Raw genomic sequence first — 21,787 nt, forward strand, 5'->3', positions numbered from 1 at the left:
CACAAGATGGAAAACTTATATTCTCATTAAAGACAGAAAATAGATGCAAATGCGCAGAAATGTAACTGTTCATGCCTGTAAGAACAAAGATGAACAGCAGCTCTTGTCGTTTGGAGACTTTAACTTATATATAGAAGATCAAAATGTAAGGGTATGTGTGTCGTCACCGCATGTATAAAAAGGCTTTTTCCGAATCGCTTTCTCGCTTACGGCCATACCACCCTGAACACGCCCGATCTCGTCTGATCTCGGAAGCTAAGCAGGGTCGGGCCTGGTCAGTACTTGGATGGGAGACCTGGCAATACCAGGTGCTGTAAGCTTTTGCACTTCCACACACAAACTGCAGAGGGCGCCGCTGCTCACTCAGTGGAGATAGCATCAAGGAATACTATGATAACAAGGACATCACTTAATATTTCGGTATTTTGTTTTGAAATAATACAAATGACAGTTTAAATATAGAAACTAATCTGAGGCCCTCTTTTAGCTCATTTTCTAATAGGATGGTTAGTGTGTCTTGCAAAGCTTTTGCACTTCTAAACAAACTGCAGAGGGCGCTGCTGCTTTCTCAGGGGAGACTTTCTCTTTTCTTCACGTGGTAGTAGTTTTGAAATAATGAACTGAGGCGAGAGAAAAGAGTAAAATAGTTTATTTTATCAGTAAAGATCAACAGAAGGCACGAATAACAGAATCCAAGGGCAGAAGAGAGACCAGTGTCAGTATGTTATACAACCATGTGATCAGATAGCAAAATATACCTTTACATCCACCATCTAGCTCCAGGAGTTCATGGGTAAATCCTTGGAAGGCTGAAGAAATACTTCAACAGGACAAATCGCAGCCTTTTGCAAAAATATATCCATATATAATTATACACTTTTTTTCTACATGTCGAAGCAAATAAACTCTACAAAATGCAGAAAACTATCCGAGGACATGAACTGCTGATGCATTCATAAGAAAGTCCATGCTTATTATTCGCATCAGAGTATCACTGAATCAAAAATAGAAGCAGTACCTTTGTCAAAAACAGCAATAGGAAAAACTTACGAGTCCATAGAAAGCCAAAAAATATCAGCTTTGAAAACAAGAAGAGGAACACAAAACATTTCAAACAGATGTTTATAGGATAATTCATAGGTCTGAAAATACAAGTCAGTCCCTTTCAAGCAGTTTAAAACAGAAACAGTAAAGGACTGCCATGGCTTTGAGATACTTTGGTTGTAATACAAATCCCAGAGTTCACAAGCAAGAGGACTACAAAGATGGCCATGCTACAAAAAAATACAACTGGCATCAAGAGCACTGTCACTAACAAAAAGAATTTTAAAGATAAAAATGGAGCATTTTGAAGGGGAAAAAAAAAAAAAGCTTGGGAAAAAAATATTGAGCATCACAATTTTACAAGAAGCTGGAATATTTCAGGACCGATGCAGTTTTTACAAAAAATAAAACTGTCATTGTAATTTAACCAGCCTCATTTTGCTACAACTGCCTATCCCACCCAACAAACCTGACTCAATACCATTTTACCCATCACAAGTCTCCCAAGTAAAGTAAAGCCTTCTCCTTCTAGATACATGTTATAATCTTATTGACTGCTCAAATGTAAACTAATCTTAAAATTCCAGATATTTTTAGAATATTATAATACGTGAAACCAAATCAGAACTACGATGAGTTTTTTTCCCCATTTTCTGAGTTTAACCATCAGTTATTTTTTTTGTTAGCTTTCTGGCTTAATAATAATTTGTTTTTTGTGAAATTAACTTCTTCAAATGCTGCGTCTTTGTGACAGATAACGTAGGTAAATACTAAAAATTCTCAAACACTGCTCCGTAAATATAGGTTACATCGTGTTAAAAATAATTCAGCTGCCAGGCTGTGGAGTCTAGTACGGGTAGCCGTCAGGGAGGCCCAGTCTTTGGATGCACTGCTCCACTCCTTCAGCCAGATAAGGCCCGTCATCTTCATAGCTGGGGAGGTGGGAGCCTTCGTCCTCGCTGGGAGGTAGGACAGCATCCGGGTCAGGCTTGAGACTTGGCCTCTGATTGTCTGGGAAAGCCATGGAGAAAAGTGCCTCGGGGTTGCACACGAACTTGTAGACGTACCGCTCACCGGCCACCTGCAAAGAGTTTGGGTTGAGAAATTTAAAATAAATAAATAAATAAATAAATAATAATAATCAAACAAAAGTAATCTCTCAAAAATTTGGAAATTGATGACAAAATGTTGAGGACAGAAAACTGCAGTTTCTCTAACGGCCACTTGAGGCTGGTTTAAACAGCGAGTCAGTCTCCATGGACTTCAGTGTTTAAATGACCAAAACAGCAGAAAAAAAAAACAACACTGATGATGTTTAATAACCTGGTACAACAACACACACAAAAAAATAAATAAATAAATGCCTTTAATAAAAATTATAAAATAAATATATATATATATATATATATATATATATATATATATATATATATATATATATACATACACACACACACATAATAACCTCAAGTCTTTTAAAACTCAAAACATTAAACTGGATGGCTTCCAGATGTGCTTCATTAGAGGCTAAGATTAGAAATAAGAGGTCAGAAACTCAGTGCTTCAGTGTAAGGGCCCAATAGCTAGTTTTTTTTTTTTTTTAAATAGTTTGTGATTACAACAACATAGGAGTAAAGGAAGACTCAAGTGGAACATGAACTGCCTTTACCTTCTGCATAATGCCCTTTTCATAATAGTACCGCAGCGAGCGACTCAGCTTATCGTAGTTCATGGCAGGTCGATTCTTCTGGATCCCCCAGAGCCGAGCCACCTAAAAACATGATGGGGGAGGGAAAAATTAATATATGGCTTTAAAATGTTGTTTTTCCCCAGTCTTAAGAATATTAAGCTTCTCAAAGTTCCACATTAGGTATGCAGTAGCTGACCTCTTCGGGGTCAATCAGCTTGAACTCCATGTTTCGCCCCGTCCAGATGATCAGGTGTGCATTGGCTGGGTTGTCCAGGAGTGTGAGCAGGAACTGCCACAGCTGCAGGGAGCCACGGCGCTGGTACGGCAGACCCTCCTGTTTCACTTTACCTGGTGAAGACACGCAGAAGTCACCTTTCCTGCTTTTGTGCTGTTTTGTTGGTTGGTTGGTTGGTTGTTTTTTTTGGGGTTTTTTTTGTTTTTTTAAACCAATTTCTTGATCGTTTGCTCATTTAAAAAAAAAAAAAAATAAATAAATTATGCTTTTTTTTTTCTTTTTTTTTTTTTTAAATCACATCTCATTGGACAGAACATAGTTACAACATTAGAAACAGAATACTCAACCTGGTGTATGCAAATGCCAATAACGAACACAATACCGCCAACTCACAGCACACTGCCTTAAATGATATTGTCCTTCCCTCCTTTGTCTTATACACTAAGTGTTAACAAGGATGTTTTGGAAGTCCGTGTCTTACCTTCCAGCCTTTCCGGCACAACACAGGTGTCATCATAGTACAGACACTGCTCTCTGTCTGGACCAAATCCTGTGGAGCAAAGAATAGAGTAAAAAGGCTGTGGCAGCATGAAAAGGCGTTTTTAAACCCAGGACACAAACTCACCTGCACTGTTATTTTGGTACAAAGCAGACTTCTCAAAGGATGACGGCTGGCATGTTTGAACCTCTGAAAGGCACAAAAGTCACAATTCTTCATAAACTGCAAGCAAATGTAAAGTGTCTGAGCCTAGGCCTGTAGTTATTTGAATGTTTCACCTATGGCAAGACTGCCTGTTACCCTAACAGACGTGAATACATTTTATTCAGATGCCGTCGCCACACTAAGGGTAACATACCCGAGTCATAGCCAAAGTCCCTTGGCTCTTGTTTAATTGTGACATGGTTGAAGGCAGTCTGAGGACGTGCCAGACCTGACGTAGGAGGCCCTGGCTCTGGATATCTCGGGTCCACCAGTTCTTGTTTAAAACCCCGGGGAGCGTGGGGAACCAGAGGCTCTGAAAGGTGGCGCTGATACATTGGCCTCCCGTCACGGATGGCGGGGTGGTATGGCGTGTTTGCGGTCTTCTTTGGAGGAAGGAAAGACAGGCAGGGATCCGACAACTGCCGCTGGAACCTGAAGTGTGGAAAGAAGTGGATGTTTAAAGGTTTGAAGCTCATTCGCTTCCAGCTTAAACCGCGCGCGTGTGTGTGTGTGTGTGTGTGTGTGTGTGTGTGTGTGTGTGTGTGTATATATATATATATATATATATATAGATTTATTTTAAAGCTTACCTTTGTTCTGCATTGAACGACACACTGGAAGAGCCGATGGGAGGATGTGGCATAGCAAACTGCTGGCTTTGATTGGCCTGTGGAAGGTTGCGGAGGTGGGAGGGGCTAAGGGCAGGAGTGTGGTTTGGGGAGCAGTTGTTGGTCAGCTGAGGGGTAGATGGCTGTAACTGCCTCTGTAAAGGTGGAGGTCCAGTAGGGTGGATGGAGCCACGTTGTTGTACTGCAGGTGTGGAGGATGGAGTCGGAGCGGGCTCACAGGCACTAAGGAGACCAGATAAAAACACATCATCCAAAAGTTCTGTCTGCCAGGTGTGTGGTGGTGGTAGTATTGCAGTATATCACACACAGGTTTAAAAACATGAATGGTTACCTGTAGCTGTAAAGGCACATGTCAGCCTGAGGCGTTCTGCAGGGAGAGAAGTCTTTGGACGGACTGGGTTCACGCTTCACTTTGCTGGCGGCCAGTCCATGAAACATCACTGCAAAAAACACACAGGCAAATAATACATACATGTTTGCAGAGCATGGAATGAACACCCTTACATTAGATGGCCAAGTGGACTGCTTCAAAGATTAGTCTTTAAAAAAAAAAAAAAAAAAAACAACTTTCCTTTCTGATAAAGCTCATAGTTCAGGCAGAATCAGGTGATAAGCTTAGGCTACGCAGGGCTTCCCATGATGCAGTGTTCTACTCAACACAGTGTCTCTGTACAACACTCTGCATTTCCACAGTGTCTCGTCTGTCCTGTTGCCCTCCCCTCAACCCCAATGCCTCAGTGCAGATGGCCACCCCTCCCCAAGTTTGATTCTGCTGGAGGTTTCTTCCTGTTAAAAGAGAGTTTCTACTTCCCACTGTCACCAAGTGCTTGCTCACAGGGGTCATCTAATTGTTGATTTTCCCCCACCTGTGTTACTTCAGTTCTTTAACTTCCAATATCCTAAAATTTATTTATTCCCCCCCCCCGGTATTACAAGTATATGAACATCAGTCAGTCTTTATCTCAAAACTGTGTTTTTTGCTGTCTCAAATGAGTAAAATTGAATGTTCTGTCCCTATTCAATGCCAAGGCATTTTAATTGACTTCATCATCATCAGTTCATCTTTTGCACAGTTACACAAGTCTCACACTCCTAATTTGCCTCCAACTGCCTAGTGTTGGATCCCTGGTGAGCGTAATGGTTAGACAGTTAGGATTACGCAACATTACCTCTGGGAACACTGGTTGGGAAAATAATGTGTTTGTTGAAGCAGCACTTCCATAACCAAAACACACTCGAGACCTATTAAATGGCAGCTTTGGTGGAAACATTTGCCTGCTGGTGTGGCAGAACGGCTTCAGATCCAAATTAGAGTTTACCGCCAGCGCTTCAGACCCTGAATATTTCCCTCCTAACTCTTATCTGCTCATGTTGATAATTTAGTAGCAATGACACCTCACATTAAATAGACAAGCTCTGCACATCTTTAAGTTGCACTCTTCCAGTTTGCAATGCAGGCTTTAGCATAAAGTTTTTCCTTTATCGTCCCTTTCAGCGTTTGCTCCCGACTCCTGCGTCTGTGAAAGAAAGGAAACCTACCCCTATCTGATCTGAGCTTTCCAGGAATCTGTAGAGATTCTCATCAGTATGCTGCGCCGATGACGCCAGGCCGCTAATGTTTCCATCCACGACACGGTCTCCGTCAGCTTTATTGTCCGCACGGGGAGTCGTTGTGTTGAAGCAGCTATGATTACGGCAACAATAAGTATATGCAATACGTGTTTGGCAGGAGCACTAAACGCACCATTTCCTCATCGCCCGCGTTATCTGTAACACTTTTAAGTACAGTACTTTTTTTTATCTCGCCTCATTTCCTCTGGTACATGACGACTATCATTTAACTGGCAAAGCTCCAAGGTGAATGGAAACACCAACGAATGAGAGCACTGTAAACAACTGGTTTTACACCAATGACCTTTGAGATCACGAGTCACAATCTGGTAAGTTCAGTGGAGTTTATCCATTTGAGCAGGAAGCTGCACAGATCCTAAATGAGAGCCAACAGCTGACAGTGCAATGTGATCACACGTGCCAACCCTCTTATGTCCAACTCCACGTTAAAGACCAACTTCCAGCGCTCAGTTCCAGACCCATCATAAAGCTCTCACAAAAATACTCTCGTGCATAAATAGTGCGCACCACTGCTAAAACCTGAAATCGTAATCTCTCCAAACATCCAAGAAGAAGCAGGTACTCACAGTTATTGGACTGGAAATCCGGGACAAACTGCTCGTCATCGGTAGCTTGAGCTGAGAGGGAGGAAAAGACATGCCGTTTAAGGACCCCTCTCATCAACTATCACACATCATTTGTATAATGTGGGATGCTCACCTTCAGCGATCCATATTTCTTGGAGCTGAATCAGGTCTTGGAATAGATCTGGAAGATGGTTTCACATTCATTTGTTAGAATGTGTGTGGGCGCAATTATTTGACATTTCACATGTAATTAATGACAACAAATGGCCTATATAAGACTGTCAGAGAAGCATGACCTATTAAAGAAATACCAAAGACCACGAGGGGCACTTGAAAGAACAGGGGAGGGGGAAAAAAAATAATCCTATTAGCAAATTTATGAATATAATTTCTCCCCACATTGTTTGTATCCAGCAGACAGATGTTATCCTGGCACTCACAAGAAGTTAGACTGACTATGAAACTGCAGTTGAGTTTTATATGTACCTTCTGTGTCCTGAGCCAGCTCGGTGTCCATGAACTTCCTCTTCCTATCGCTGAGACACTTTGCTGCTTCCTGTGTGTGACATTTCTGCAGAAATGGGCAAAGGAATGAAACTCAGCACACATGCAGCAAGACAATAAAAAGATAAGAATATAAAACCATAACGTTTCAAACTCACACTCTCAGGGACCACAAAGGGAACCTGCTGATCATAAAAGGCCTCCATGTTGCAGGAGTCTTCACCCTGGGATGAGCAGTGAGGAAGTGATATACTTTGAACATACTGGAGTCATTAAGCAGAAATCCAAGTCTATCGTAGTCTATTTTTCCCCCTACAGGACTAGCCCCTCCATCCATACTACCATCATCCCTTTCACATGACTTGGCATGTTTGTTTACAGTGGCTATAAAAGCCCCGTTGTCACAGAAAGAATTATGCAATCTGCAGTACGCAAATCTGACATGAATAAACTGACGTGAAGCTGCGGGAGGAATCGCTCTTCAAAGGCTGATTTGAGGCAATGAAAAGAAAGCAGCTGAATAGTCAAATAAAACATGACGTCTTTTCCTTTGGCTGTGCTGTGCCAACTTTAATGACGTACAGAGAAGCATATGTACAAAGAATGACAATGCTATGTTTGAAAAGACAGGAATTAAAATGGTTTGATGCTTTGCTTGCCAAGAGATAGGATTAAAGAAGAAACATTTAAAAAACAAACAAACAAACTACTTGTTCAGCTAATAATGCCAATACCTAATCACATTGCTGCAACTGAGTGCATTTAGGCACAGTCAAGGTGACCAGCTGAAGTTCAAAGTGAGCATTAGAATGGGGAAGAAATGGAAGTTAGGTGGCTTTGAATGTGGCATGGTTGTTGGTGCGAGTATATCAGAAACTGCTGAACTGTTGGGTTTCCCCGCACAATCGCCTCTAGAGTTTACTAAGGCTGTTTATGCTAGAGATCAGAGGTGAATGACCAGACTGCTTCAATCTAATAAGGCGGAAACAAATAAATCAAATAACCACTTGGTACAACCAGAAGAGCATCTCTGAATGCACAACACCTCAAACCGTGAAGCAGACAGGCAACAGCAGCAGAAGACCACACCGAGTGACACTCCTGTCACCAGGAAACAGGCTAAAATTTGCACAGGCTAACCAATAATTAGACAAGGGGGGGGAGAAAGCTGCCTGATTTCTTCTGTGACATTCAGATGACCAGATAACTGGTTGTAGTGCTGCAGTTTGTGCCAGCTGGGCATTGTTAAATGCCACACTTTACCTGAGCTTTATTGCTGGCCATACCCATCCCATTATGACCGTAGTGTACCCATCCAGCAGAACAACAACGTCATAAAGCTCAGATCACCTCAAACTGGTTTCTTGGTGTACCTAAAGTAGCCGATAAACGTATATATGCGATAAAGATATGGGACATTATTTTAAACAATGTTTTGCACCTCTTAACTACACCAGATTTCAAAGCTTTGTAAATTTCTACATTTTTAATGTTTCTTCAAACAAAAAAAAGGGGGTTATTGACCTGGCTCAAACTGCTCAAGAGTCCAACTAAAGCTCGTGAAATATGGGACAAAAGTAAACAGTGAAAAACTATTTCAAGAGATGAAAAGGTCAGCCCCCGACGTTGCGTAACGTTTTGTCTAGTCTTCGGTTAAAGTAACCTCCACAAACGATTTAGTGTGTGAGTGTGAGTGTGTGTGTGTGTCACTCGGCTTTGCTTCAGTGACTACAAACACCACCGAGGAGAAATCACGCCAACTAACTCCGCTAACGTTAGCAACAAATCCTCGCTTAAAGTGAAAGATTTGTGAATGGAGTTTCGCGTGACGCTCGTTGAGTCCTCCTTGTTTTTCTCAATGAAGTGAAACACGATACTGGCTGAGGCTGAGGAGGAGGAGGAGGAGGAGGGGGGGGGGGGAGACACCCGCTCACCATTGAGAAATTTCGCCACAGACAAACAGTGAAGGATTCCCGGCGCCAACAAGCTGAAAAAAAGGCTGCTGCAGACGGAAATGCCGCACTGCAGGCAGGCAGACGGTCGCGGGGAATAAACGCAGCGCTGAGTTAGATTTTTAAGAAAATGGCGTTAGCCTCTGAACGCCTATGTGCTCCCCTCGGAGCCTGTAGCAAAGAAAAAAAAACCCGCGACCATGCATCTGGTGTTTATGTAATTAAAGGCAAGCAGGCGCCAGCTTTTACTAAAGCGGTAAGATAAAAACAAAAAGAAGAAGACTCACTCGGTAAGTGAAGTTTCTTGGCAGTGTGAAAACAGAACTCGTCGCAGATTTCCTCCCCTACATCCCATGCAGCACCTCGATTAATCACTCGGCTGTGGATTTTTCTCAATGAAGGACTCTGATAGCTGCGGCTAAAACGAACGATCTCCTGCCCTGCCATTGGCTGGAACTCAGAGTCAGTCAGAAGGCGAGCCAATCGTCATCGAGGCTGCTCTGTGGCCCGGCCCCCGCTGTTTTTTATGAATGGCTGCGTTTCATTCATGAAACCAGGACTGTCTTAAAGTGCCAGCGCTGCAATTAAGGTCTTATAAAGTAAACAGGTAAATAAATAACCAAATTCAAGGTCATCTGTAACTTCTACACGGGAACAATAATGATGAAAATAGCACTAAAAGCATGCCTTTGCTGGTTTATTATATAGCCTACTGATTTCAACTAAATCAGGGGTGTTAAACATAATGCCTGGCAGCTTTAGAAAATTTGAAGCAGGGCATATATGCACACGTATACACACACACACACACACACACACACACACACACACACACACACACACACACACACACACACACACACACACACATATATCCCTCGGGTGGGTTCCTCTGGGAAATTCGATTTCCAAAAAAGCACAGCACCGACAGAAGTTACAGAGTTACAGAATATTATATATATATATATATATATATATATATATATATATATATATATATATATATATATATATATATATATATATATATACACACACACACATACACACACATATATAAATACAGAGACAAATATAAATAAAATATACAAAGGGGATAAATAGAATAAATAGGAATAAAAAATAAAAATACAAGTGAATTGCACATTTCAAGTATTGAGTCTATTGCACTGTTGACTATTTACAAAAGTATTGCACAAGGTATTGTACAGTGAGGTGAAGAGGCACTACAGCTTAGTTGTTCCCCCCTCCTTTGTCCTCCTGTTTCCCCTCCCTCTCCCCTCCAGAGAGGAGTTAAACAGTCTGATGGCGTGTGGGACAAAGGAGTTTTTAAGTCTGTTAGTTCTTGTCTTGGGGAGAAGCAACCTGTCACTGAACAGACTCTTCTGGTGGTTTATGGCCGTGTGCAGAGGATGCCCAGCATTGTTCATAATGTCCATCAGTTTCTTTAGTGTCCTTTTCTCTGCCACTGTCACCAGAGTGTCCAGCTTCATGCCAACCACAGAGCTAGCCCTCCTGATCAGTTTCTCCAGCCTGGATGAGTCCCTCTTTGCTGTGCTGCTCCCCCAGCACACCACAGCATAGAAAAGTACTCCAGCAACCACTGACTGGTAAAACATCCTCAGGAGCTTCCTGCAGATGTTAAAAGACCTCAGCCTCCTGAGGAAGTACAGTCGGCTTTGGGCTTTTTTATACAGGTGCTCTGTGTTGCATGACCAGTCCAGTTTATTGTCCACCCACAGCCCGAGGTACTTGTACTTGTTGACCACCTCCACCTCCTCCCCCTCTATCTGAACCGGCAGTGGACCTTCTCTGGACCTCCCGAAGTCAACAACCAGTTCCTTAGTCTTTGAGGTGTTGAGTTGCAGGTGGTTTGTGTGACTCCATGCGACAAAGTTCCTCACCAGACTTCTGTACTCCTCTTCCTGATCATCCCAGATACACCCCATGATGGCTGTGTCATCTGCAAACTTCTGAATATGGCATAATTCAGAGATAAAGAGATCTTTATCTTTAGACCATGCATGCTGCACCAAAGTAATAATGTAATACACAATCTACTATATTTAATTCTACACTATTTTTTCACAATTTAAGCCCAAAGAGTTACGCTGACAAATTTTCTTTCACTGACTACAACATCATTTCATTATCAAGTAGAAAAACTGCTGAAATTGCATTTAAAATGAGTGTGACACCCGAACTAGGTTATATTCATGAGATCATCTTTCCTGCCACAGATCATAATAAACACTATAGCAAGAAGAGAGAGAAATACTTGCCATGTAATAATAATTGATTTCCTTAATTTTATTGTTCTCTTATGATGTTACAATTGGAACTACAACGACAACCACCACTGAGTAGATCATATATTTAGTGTTACTGTTATTAAACCTTACAGTCAATTACAAGGGTTTTTTGGGGGGGAAGTTGCATATGTAATAATTTAACAAAAAAAGTCAAAGAAATAATAAAAAATGTGTCTCTTAGCTTCAGCCTGGAATAAGATGAACCAATGTTATACTCACTATAAAGGTGAGCACAGGCACAGGGGAGCATCATCAGGTTATCAGACTAACAGTCGTTTTACAATAAGACCCTAAAAGGCTTTATAGCTTTGTTGGTTCACAGCAAGTACAGTAGGTCCTATCTCCCAGCCTCATTATCATCCCATTCTGTGTGGAGACGGCACAAACTCCATGTGGTTATGTGGGTTTCCTCCCAGTACTCCGGATTCTCCCAAAAATCCGCATTTTAGGTTAACTAGTGATTGTAAATCGTCCATAGGTGTGAATGCAAGATAGATAAAGCACTTGAACATGTATGAAAAGGTTAAATCTGGCTTTGAGGGCCATTAACCCTAGAAAAGCTTCAAATCTTTGTTACTTAGAGCATTTCTTACTCAGGACTGTGGAATACCGAAAACTGTACCCAACCCTAATGCAGTTCTTTCACATGTTCCTCCTCAGCTACCTGTATTGCCCCAGTTACAGTTTATTTCTTTTTTGAAGGCACATCCATCAGTTTTTGGAAGCTACCGCAGAATATGTGTTTTTGTGGGGATAAGACTTCAAAAAGACTCCCGTGACCTGGACTGCATGTAACACTGAGGATATTTAAGTAGTCCTGTAAAAACTGGGAAACTGTCAAATGTTCGACGGGTTTAATCCAGCATCGCACATGACTGTTTGAAGAGTATTCATCTCAGTGGGTGGCAGAGCCCTTGCTGCACTTTTAATTCTACTCTGATCTCATTCCACTTCATTACCTGCTGCTGCAGAGTGATCACCCAAAGAAATTCCACATGATTACAGGGTAAATCCCCTCATACAGTACCTCCACAATAACAGGTGGCTCTTTACAATGCTTGGAAAGCTACAACATTGCAAACCCTGCAGTTATCAACATGTTGCTCTAAACAAATACAGTGTTCCTGTCTACCTAGGAGAAAAATCAGTGCATATTACTAAGGTGTTTGTGCATTTTTCTGCTTAAAGTTCTGCAGACTGCATCACCCACTGAATATAGATTTAGTAATTCTTTTATTCCCCTGTGCTCTTTTTGTCCCAAATCTATTATGTATTTATTAAAAAGGAACTTGACAGAGCTGATGACATAAAACCGACTTTACAATTAATGGATCCAAACAACAGGAAGGAAAGAGCAGCTGTTCAGCATTAAAGGGTTAATGTTGATCTGCTAGCAGTGAAAATGCGTGTAAATGTTTATTTTATGGCTTCGTACTGACTGAGGTGGATTTTTTTTTTTTTTTTTTTTGCAGGGCTGCGCCGACTGTTTGCATTCGACTTAGAAAGTGCTCGATCAGCGTGGGGAGATGCCAGAACGGATCTGTGCGTGTGATAAAAGTTCCAGTTCAAACATCAGCTGAGCTCAGCAGCTCTGTTACTGATTTGCAGTGTCTCCTGTTTGCTCGGCCACCGCACGTCTACGACTGTGCACAATATCACATCACAGATTTTTTTTAAAATTTATTCTTCCGTTCTGGCAGATCAACAAGCGTGATATAGTTGAACATATCCTGGAACAGGAAATTACACACTGCAGTCTTAAAGCTTCTTATCAAATGTTCCAGTTGTGTGTTGATGTCTTTTTTCCCTTTTTATCTGTATATTTATTAGGGAAACAGAAGTTGTCACATATGATAAATTATCACCCCATTTTGACCTACAGCAACGGGTAAGTATTGTAAGTAAAATTACACCCGTATAATAATTATTGTTTTGACTAGCTCTAAATATGGGATCAGTTACTTCTCAGGGATTATGCTGATTTACAATATTTAGTCAATTTTACATAAACAGATCACAAGGCAAAATATCAGGATTAAAAAAGACAGAGATGTATGGATATTCTTTTTTTTTTTTTTTTTTTTTTACTAAATCGCACAGTTTTAAAGCTTTTTTACTACACTTATTTCCTGTCATGTGAAATGCAGTTGTTAAACCACTGGGTGGCTCTCATGCCTACATCCTTTAGTCCTCATAGAGTGATAAATTACCTCAGCTCTCATAGAACCAGAGATCTTAGATCACATTGTTTTTCCCTGCATAGTTTTGTGCTCCTCCTAAACTTTCTAACGTTTGCACACAAACCCCTAAAAGCCAGCTGCTCTGCACTGACCACTTATTAGCAGCTCTCAGCTCAGATTCACCTTTGACACCATTGACTTTGCACTTTAATAATAAATTAATTCACAGATTACAAATTCAAAGACAAACCCGCTTCTCAAAAGGTCAGAACACTGTAAAGTGTAAATAAAATAAAAATGTAATGATAAGTCACGTAACCCCATCTTTTAATTACAGTTGAAAAGAAAATAACACACTGAAATTGAGACATTGTATAATTTTAAGAGCAATATTAGCTCGTTTTGAGTTTGATGTGATCTGAATGGAGCAAATGTTGATCTAAAATCTGTATATGCTGGTTAAGGTGTCTTTCCAGGTGTGCAAGCTGCCAGTTCCACAGGCACTCATGTACCTCCATACCACCAGAGACACAAACTTCTGACCTGAGCACTGATAACAAGGCAAATGGTTCCTTTAGTCTTTAGTCCAGAGTACACAGATTTCATTTTTTCCAAAAAGAATTTCAAGTGCTGATTCATCTGACCACAGAACAGTTTTCCACTTTCTTTTAGTCAATTTTAAACAAGCTTTGGTTCAGAGAAGACGGCAGTGTTTCTGGATCATGTTTGTGGCTTCTTTTTTGCATGATACAACCTCAACCTGCGTTTGTGGATGCCACAGTGAACTGTGTTCAAAGACAGTGATAAGGAAGTGTTCCTGAGGCCATACCCAATCATGTTCCTGAGCTGTTGTCAATTAGCCTAATTAGTTGGTATTATAATTAGTTGTTAATTATAATACAATTACAAAACACAAGAAACAATTTAGCTTTGTTTCTTGTGTTTGTTTATTTTTTTATTTAAAAAAATGTTTTAATCGTCATCATGTACATATGCTGATGTTAATGAATGGATTTAGACACAAGCTCATTTCTCCAGAAAGTCAAAGGTCAGAAAGTCCATAAAAGGCTGAAAACACATTGTGAAAAAGAATGAAAAATACAGATTGGAGAGGGACAAACTGTCCAAACCCTAAACCTACCTGGCAACCCTAAAGGTATCGTTTAATTATTATTAAAAGATAATAATTAAACTATAAAGGATAAGTAAATCATTCACTATTATTAGTAGGGGTGGGTTTTTATAATCGATTCATTGATTAAAATCGATTATGGCTTGGATAACGTAAAATCGATTAATTAAAATCCTGAATCGATTTTTTTAATAAAAATTTATTTTGCCCGAAATGCCAGAATCTCTGGTGACATCTCACAAAATTTCAAGAACCACCAAACAGCTAAGACAGTAAATGAGAGCAGGAACACGGATTCTGCACAAAGACTTAAACACACAGCACGACCCGCAGATCAGAATCATTTAGATGTCGCCTTTCTCACCCGACGGCACGGACACGGTCGGGGCTGAAAGCCGACAGCTCACTGATTCTGATCTGTCGGCGGGTCCGCGCTTTGTGTTCACGCCCTTTATGCGCTGATTCTAAAGCTGTTAGTTTGATCTCTTTCCAAACAATATTGACCGAACCAGCAGCAAAAGAAGATTCACATAAACATCGTCATGAATTCACTCTGACTTTTACGGTGTGTTCACACCGAACGCGATGGATGCGAATAGAGCGTCAGGTTTACATGTAAAGTCAATGGAAAGGCGCGAAGACGCGCGATTGCGGGTCCCGCGAAAATTCGGAAGCAGATTTGCGTCGCGAAAACGCCAAAACGCGTGAAACGCGCGTCAGTGTAGCGCGTCTGGCGCGTTTGACTCGCGAATAAAACCACGCGCGTGAGTTTTTGTGTTGCATTTTGTGCATACGCGCGTTTCGCGTCTACCGCTCGAGTTGGAAAAATCTGAACTCCAGCGTCAAATCGCGCCGCGACAACCAATCAGGAGCCTGGTGACGTGGCTGTTACCTAGGTCAAAGGGGCAGATCCAGCCAAAGCCTTTCATACTTCAATGGAGGGGAAGGCTAATCAATGCGGTAGCAAACAACTCGGAGCTGTACAACTAGGGTTGCCAACCGTCCCTTAAAATACGGAATCGTCCCGTATTTCGAAACAAAAGTACACGTCCCGTATTGAGCTAATAAGGGACGCACTTTGTCCCGTAATACAGTGAGAATCAAAAGTAGTCTATAAATGTTTATGGAATTAACGCTTTGTTTGAAAACACAATTCCCAGCCCCTCTCCTGCTTTGTGACCAATGAGCTGACAGCACACTTATGACAATTCGAGTATGACAATTCAGATTACCGCTCATCTCATTGGTCGAGGAAAGGTCGCTTGCGGATAAAATACCGGAAGACAACAGATGACCACAACAACAAGCATGGCCAACAGGGGAACAAACGCCGACACTGCGGTGCAAGTCTCGGATGACAGTACACCTAAAGCTGGGCAAACACTGTGCGATTTTTTTCAGTCACGTTATTCAGCTCCTGCTCAAACTGCACGATTGACTCGCAGGGGTTAGAAGTTCGTATGTCACGATGTACTCTCACACTATACCGCCCGATGCTCTGATGCCACCTGAGTGCTCACACTGTGCGTCCATAACATGAAGGTTATAGCAGAAAATCTGTCGCTCTCTCTGTCTTTCACTCACACAGACACACCACCACCATCAACTTTGCTAAATTGCTAATGAAAAACATGATCAGGCAGCTGTGATTGAGCAGCAGTGTAAATCCAACTATTTTCACGGTTGTTGTGGTCGTGATAATTTTGTGATGCCACATCGAAAAGGCTCGGATGAGCTTTCCAAAGTTCTACAAGTTGTGCCTCCATCGCTTGTGTCCAGATCACACGCTGCACAGCTGTGCTGCTCCATCTTTTTCACCAACGTTTACGTTTGCGCGTGAGCAGTGTGAGCGCCTGTGGTGACACCCTCACGAGCGATTGATGATCGGGAGCTGGTCGTGAGGTGTTAATCACTTCTCGTTACCCCACGTATACTACACGACGCACGATGAAGGCCAAAATCGGTCCGATCACTCAAAAATCGGCTCAAAATGGGCCAAAAATCGCACAGAGCCCAGCGTTAGAGCAGCAATGTTTGTTCCCCTCAGAGAAAGGGAAGAATGGGAAAAGGAAAACACCTGGCTGGAAAAAGTTAATATGGGCATGTGCAGTGAATATCAGCGCTATGTGGCCAGAAGTGTGATAATATAATTTATTTTGTGTAATAAACAACTGCAAGAATAGATGATTACAACAAATAGATGACTAATACATAAAAGTAATACATAGATGAATAATGATGATGAGTTATGATGCGTAATCATGGGGAACAAGCGGGTTTACAAACAGGAGCAGCTGATTAGCATTAGAAAAGCTGAAATAATACCTCAACTGAAGCCAATTGTACTAAATGCACTAAATGTGCACTGTTACAAGAATATTTTTGTTGTATTGCTTTCTATTAATTTATATAATTTTAAGTTAAGCAGGACAGAGTTCTTTTAAAGAAAGATTTACTTATATTCTCAAAAGCTAAGCATGACAGGCTTCTGTTTAAGAAAGAGACCTGTTTTACTGTGTTAATGTTGTCATTTTGAGCTACAAAAAAATGGCTAAATGATCATTTGTTTCACATGTTTCACATATCACAAAGAATAGAATATGCATCTACTTAAATCAACTTCAAGTCAAATGGTTAAAAAAATAATTTCACACACAAAAAAAGAGCTAGAAAATTCACCACACTGGGAAGGGTGAAGACAACTGGGTCGCCCGGCCCTGGCCACGAGGTGTCCCTTATTTATTTTTCAGGGAGTTGGCAACCCTATGTACAACACCAGCTGCTTTCAGTACCGAGACAGGAATAAAAAGGACCGAGCTTGGAGGAAGATATGTGAAGAGATCGGGCAACCTGGTAAGTTCATTCATTTCTCTTTTGAAAGTTTTCACTGACCCGGGGAAGCCGCACAAAAGCTAGCAAGCCACCGCTATTTTCCCACTGACGTACAAATACCGTTCTGCTTTTATGCATGTTGTCATTTAGGAATATATTTTATTGTTTATTAATAAACAGCACACAGTGGTCCCGCTGTTCATCCGTCACTGCTTTGCTTTTTCGCTGATTTTTTATTGCACAGTACAGCATTGCATTCTGCAGCCTGATTGACAAATCTCCTGCGCTTGCCAAATTTATCACGTTTGGTTTTGATAACCATCGCGTCCAATAGAAAAAACAGCACAAAAACACCCATAACTATGAGCCTCATTCGGAAATAGACACCTGCACCGTGAGGGAAAAAGGCGCACGAAAGTGGCGGGCAGATGAAGACAAACCGCGGCATAATAATACTTTTACGTTTTGCAATCTACAAAGGTTTGCACTTTGAGAATCAATTGTGAGAACTGTGACCAGGGGCTAGTTATTCTGAGAACCCCTGCAATAAATGAGGGACCACTGTCTACTCTACGATTATTATATCCAACCTGTTAACATTTAATACTGTATTGATAGAACCAACTGATTCTGCAGCAGAGCATCCCCAGTCCCTGAGCTCCTGCTGCTGCACCCAGATATGTACAGCAAGCACTGATACCTTTTTAGTCGGTGGGATTGCCTGTGATCACCTTTACTAAATATCTACAACCAATCTGATTATATCCTGTTATTGTTTTTTTTTTTTTTTTCAATGTTGAAATTAAAATCTAGTAGCAGCCTTCTCATTTCTTTGTGTTTTGTGCTGTTTTACAGGCCCACAGAGGAGGACGGCTCCGAGGCAGATGAGGGACGGGTCCCAGGACGGTCCATCGGCGGTGGAGCTGGCCATCCTGGAGTCCCTGAAGAGGCCACACCAGTCTCCAATGGAGCATTTCCTCCTCAGCCTTGTTCCTGCTCTGGAGAGCAGCTGGTCCTTTTTATTCCTGTCTCTCTGTAAATTCTTATATTTTATATATTTATGTTTAATGTTTTTCTGTTTGAGACTTTTAATATTATTTCAAATAAATGTTTATAATGACTAATGTCTCAGTTCTACTACACAGCAAATGTTGGCACACAACTTGACACATGTAGAATTTATTTCATATTATACTAATGACAAAATATACTGATACAGTGGGATGCAGAAGTTTGGGCAACCTTGTTAATAGACATTATTTTCCTGTATAAATCGTTGGTTGTTACAATAAAAAATGTCAGTTAAATATCATACAGGAGACACACACAGTGATATTTGAGAAGTGAAAAGAAGTTTACTGGATTTACAGAAAGTGTGCAATAATTGTTTAAACAAAATCAGGCAGGTGCATCAATTTGGGCACCACAAAAAAGAAATGAAATGAATATTTAGTGCATATCAATGTGTGTGTCTCCTATATGATATGGTGCCTTTGTCTGGATGTGCTTCCCATCCAGAGCTGCACAGCACAGAGGAAAGTTCCAGCGCTCCTGGAATCCCTCTGTGATGGAGCGCCAGTCTCCAGGTGAAGGCACAGCCATGAAGTCGTCCACTAGACAGTCCCAGATGGACGTCGCTGCCTGGGGGGTGATCTGGCTCACCGTGGACACACCGACTCTGAAACTGAACGCGATGGTCCTGAAGGAGTCCCCGGTGACAAGGAACCTGGACAAAATTGTTCAAAATCAGTATTATGTGTACTGCAGTTACAAAATACATTATTCAAATTCCAAAATACTTTGGTGATGTCAGATTTAATCACAAAACATGAATCTTACATAAAACCTTTTGTAATTATAAGGATAATTACAAAATGTATATTAGATAATATCTAAAACAGTTGTGTTTTGTTTTAACTTTAACATATCATAATTTGATTGGTAGCAACTTTCACAACTACAGTGAGCCAGTCACTCATAATTCCTAAACATGTCAATCAGGTAGGAATGAAGTGAGACATTAATAGAAATGAGTTGTGTGTTGACATGTAGCCCTTTCCTTGCTTAAATCATTAATATTTTTGAAAAATTAATCTGTGATAAGACAGCTTATCAAGATAGAACCATGTAACTAGAGATGAACCAAACTGTTCACAGTTTTATCTAACTCTGTTTTAATAAAGGCTGTGACCCCTGCTATAGAGTCTGACAGCTGCAGGGATTATATACAAATATTCAACTATCCCAGAATTAAACCAGGTCTAAATAAAAAGGAGTGAGTATCACTACAAAGGTTAACTCAGTGGTCCTAATGCTACAGTTTGATATCAGCAAACACCGAGCGCATACATTGATGTGACACCACAGCCATGCTATCATGCAAACACTGATAACAGCATAAATCGAATTAAATCGGGGCTTGATGAGACCTTCTGAGTATCACTAGAAATATTATAAAGAGTCGTCTCTGTACCACAGTTTGCTTTCAGTAAACACCGACAGCATTCACTGTTAACATAGCACATCCATGTTAGCAGTGTATAACTGGATGGATTAGCATATTAGCACAGATATCAATAAAGGACTACCTTATTAAATAGTTTTACTAACCTCAGGCAGACGGACAGGCGCTCTGCAGGTGGGATTGAGCGTCTGTAGTTGGTGTCTAGGCGGGCGATGCTGGGACCGACGAGGGAAAGCAGGTCCTCAAACTGGCCAACGGTGATAGCGCTGGAATCGGCCGTCATCCAGGCGCAGCTCCTGGAGCAAGTGGTGAAACTCACCAAACTGCTCATGCCTCTGGAGGACCTGATGGACCCAGGTACGGCGAGGACGTCTTTTACGCTGCTGCTCTGCTCTCCACAGTACATAGAGAAGGGAGACTCTCTCTTCCGATAGCTGCCATCTTGCAAAGATACCGGTCTGGCACAACTCCCTCCCACATTCCTCCCGCGCCGCGATGGATTTTTCTTGGACACGCGTTGAGACGCGAATGTACACGCGTCAAATTAGGGGCGTTTGGGGCGTTTTATTCGCGTCCATCGCGTTCGGTGTGAACACACCGTTACTGTTTTGCTTCCACCGCGATGCACAGCTCTCTCTCTCTGTCTCTCTGTCTCTCTCTCTCGCCCTCTCTGTCTCTCTCTGTCTCTCTCTCTCTCTCGCCCTCTCTCTCTCTCTGTCTCTCTCTCTCTCTCTGTCTCTCTCGCCCTCTCTCTCGCCCTCTCTCTCTCTCTCTCTCTCTCTCTGTCTCTCTCTCGCCCTCTCTCTCTCTCTGTGTACTTCAAGAACAGTTTCGCTTTCTTCATTATTCGCTTGCTTGTTACGCACAAGTCTACCGTTGTTTACAGCGCTGTCGGCCGCTGTTTTTTTCCCTTTTACATTCTTCCGAAAAGAAAACCTCATTTCTGCTGTTCAATACTGAACAAATTTAAACTTTTTAAAATTATTCAAAATGCAAAACGCTTAACCGTGTCTCTAATAAAACCTCTGTAACTTCAGAGGTAATGTTCATATGTTGATTAATGGTTTTCTTTCGTTTTTGATGTACTGCAGAATATTTTTATAAAATCCCAGGCCTGGAAAATCACCTTCATGTTTTTCTGTGTTTTATCTTCAGCTACTTTGACACAAAGGCATCTGCTGTGATGCTCACACCTTTGATAAAGTCTTGCGTGTGTCAGCTTCCTTTTTATTGATACAAAAATATGTAAATGTACTGATCTGAATTATAATATTTCTGACTGTCAAAATTTCCCAGATTTAAATCGAATCGAATCGAATTAAATCGAATCGTGGATCGAATCGATTCGGGACCTTGTGAATCGGAATTGAATCGATTCTAGAAATCAGTGACGATACCCAGCCCTAATTATTAGTGTCTTGGTGGCGGTTTCTTGTCCTGTCTGTGTCTTTAAGTCTCTGCAGGTCCCTGATTGGATAAGCTGACGGCTGCCGATTGGTCCCCTGATCATGTGGTTGCTTTCAAAATCCCTCACCAGCAGTTGTCCCGGGGCAGCCACTGACAGCAGCAGCAGACCTGACCCTGGCTTCCAAAACCTGTGACATTTGTTTGCGATTCTCGTGACTTACCGAGCTTTGTATATAGTGTGTACATTAGTTTTCACTTGTAAATAGCACATTGTAAATAGCACTGAAACAGAAGGGGTGAGCTGCCTTATTATTTTTCCTTGTACTGTTTTTTGATAGCACCTCCTCACCTGACTTAGCTTGTTTTGTTTGTTATTTTGGCCTTTGTTCACCCCGGAGCTTCATTTTCAGTGTAGACAAATAAACCACCGTTCACTAAGAAATTGGTTTTTCTGTGTATGGTTTTGGGGCCCGGGGCGGGGTCACTTCCTTTTTTAACTCTTATG

At 41.4% G+C, this 21,787-nt stretch overlaps 2 protein-coding genes and 1 non-coding gene across 3 annotated transcripts; 1 reads left to right on the plus strand and 2 right to left on the minus strand.

Moving 5' to 3' along the window:
• The first annotated feature begins 204 nt into the window (after window positions 1-204).
• Window positions 205-320, plus strand: LOC111501321 (5S ribosomal RNA). Its single transcript, XR_002721471.2, has one exon. It is a non-coding gene; the product is annotated as a 5S ribosomal RNA (ribosomal RNA).
• A 312-nt stretch (window positions 321-632) lies between these two features.
• Window positions 633-9,391, minus strand: LOC101465361 (ETS translocation variant 5). Its single transcript, XM_014412217.3, has 13 exons — window positions 9,243-9,391; window positions 7,162-7,227; window positions 6,986-7,070; window positions 6,633-6,680; window positions 6,500-6,550; window positions 4,633-4,741; window positions 4,263-4,523; window positions 3,827-4,104; window positions 3,595-3,657; window positions 3,451-3,519; window positions 2,931-3,082; window positions 2,714-2,815; window positions 633-2,125 (listed from the first exon to the last, which is right to left on the minus strand). Exons 2-13 carry the CDS (start codon window positions 7,207-7,209, stop codon window positions 1,892-1,894), a joined length of 1,500 nt encoding a protein of 499 aa, XP_014267703.1. The 5' UTR covers window positions 7,210-7,227; window positions 9,243-9,391; the 3' UTR covers window positions 633-1,891.
• A 9,166-nt stretch (window positions 9,392-18,557) lies between these two features.
• Window positions 18,558-20,522, minus strand: LOC143415119 (uncharacterized). Its single transcript, XM_076880560.1, has 2 exons — window positions 20,022-20,522; window positions 18,558-19,137 (listed from the first exon to the last, which is right to left on the minus strand). Exons 1-2 carry the CDS (start codon window positions 20,279-20,281, stop codon window positions 18,861-18,863), a joined length of 537 nt encoding a protein of 178 aa, XP_076736675.1. The 5' UTR covers window positions 20,282-20,522; the 3' UTR covers window positions 18,558-18,860.
• Window positions 20,523-21,787: the final 1,265 nt, after the last annotated feature.

This window comes from Maylandia zebra, linkage group LG23 (assembly GCF_041146795.1).
Source record: "Maylandia zebra isolate NMK-2024a linkage group LG23, Mzebra_GT3a, whole genome shotgun sequence".
In the NCBI taxonomy this organism is placed as follows: Eukaryota; Metazoa; Chordata; class Actinopteri; order Cichliformes; family Cichlidae; genus Maylandia; species Maylandia zebra.

Bases quoted from the DNA above. Each gene is read 5' to 3' on its own strand.
- LOC101465361 (XM_014412217.3), bottom strand. From the start codon at position 7,209: ATGGAGGCCTTTTATGATCAGCAGGTTCCCTTTGTGGTCCCTGAGAGT. The intron at 4,742-6,499 runs GTGAGTACCTGC...TGTTTTTTGCAG, and splicing joins GGATTTCCAGTCCAATAACT to TGATGTTTCATGGACTGGCC. The intron at 3,520-3,594 runs GTGAGTTTGTGT...TTTGCTCCACAG, and splicing joins GTACCAAAATAACAGTGCAG to GATTTGGTCCAGACAGAGAG.
- LOC143415119 (XM_076880560.1), bottom strand. From the start codon at position 20,281: ATGTACTGTGGAGAGCAGAGCAGCAGCGTAAAAGACGTCCTCGCCGTA. The intron at 19,138-20,021 runs GTTAGTAAAACT...AATTTTGTCCAG, and splicing joins CGCCTGTCCGTCTGCCTGAG to GTTCCTTGTCACCGGGGACT.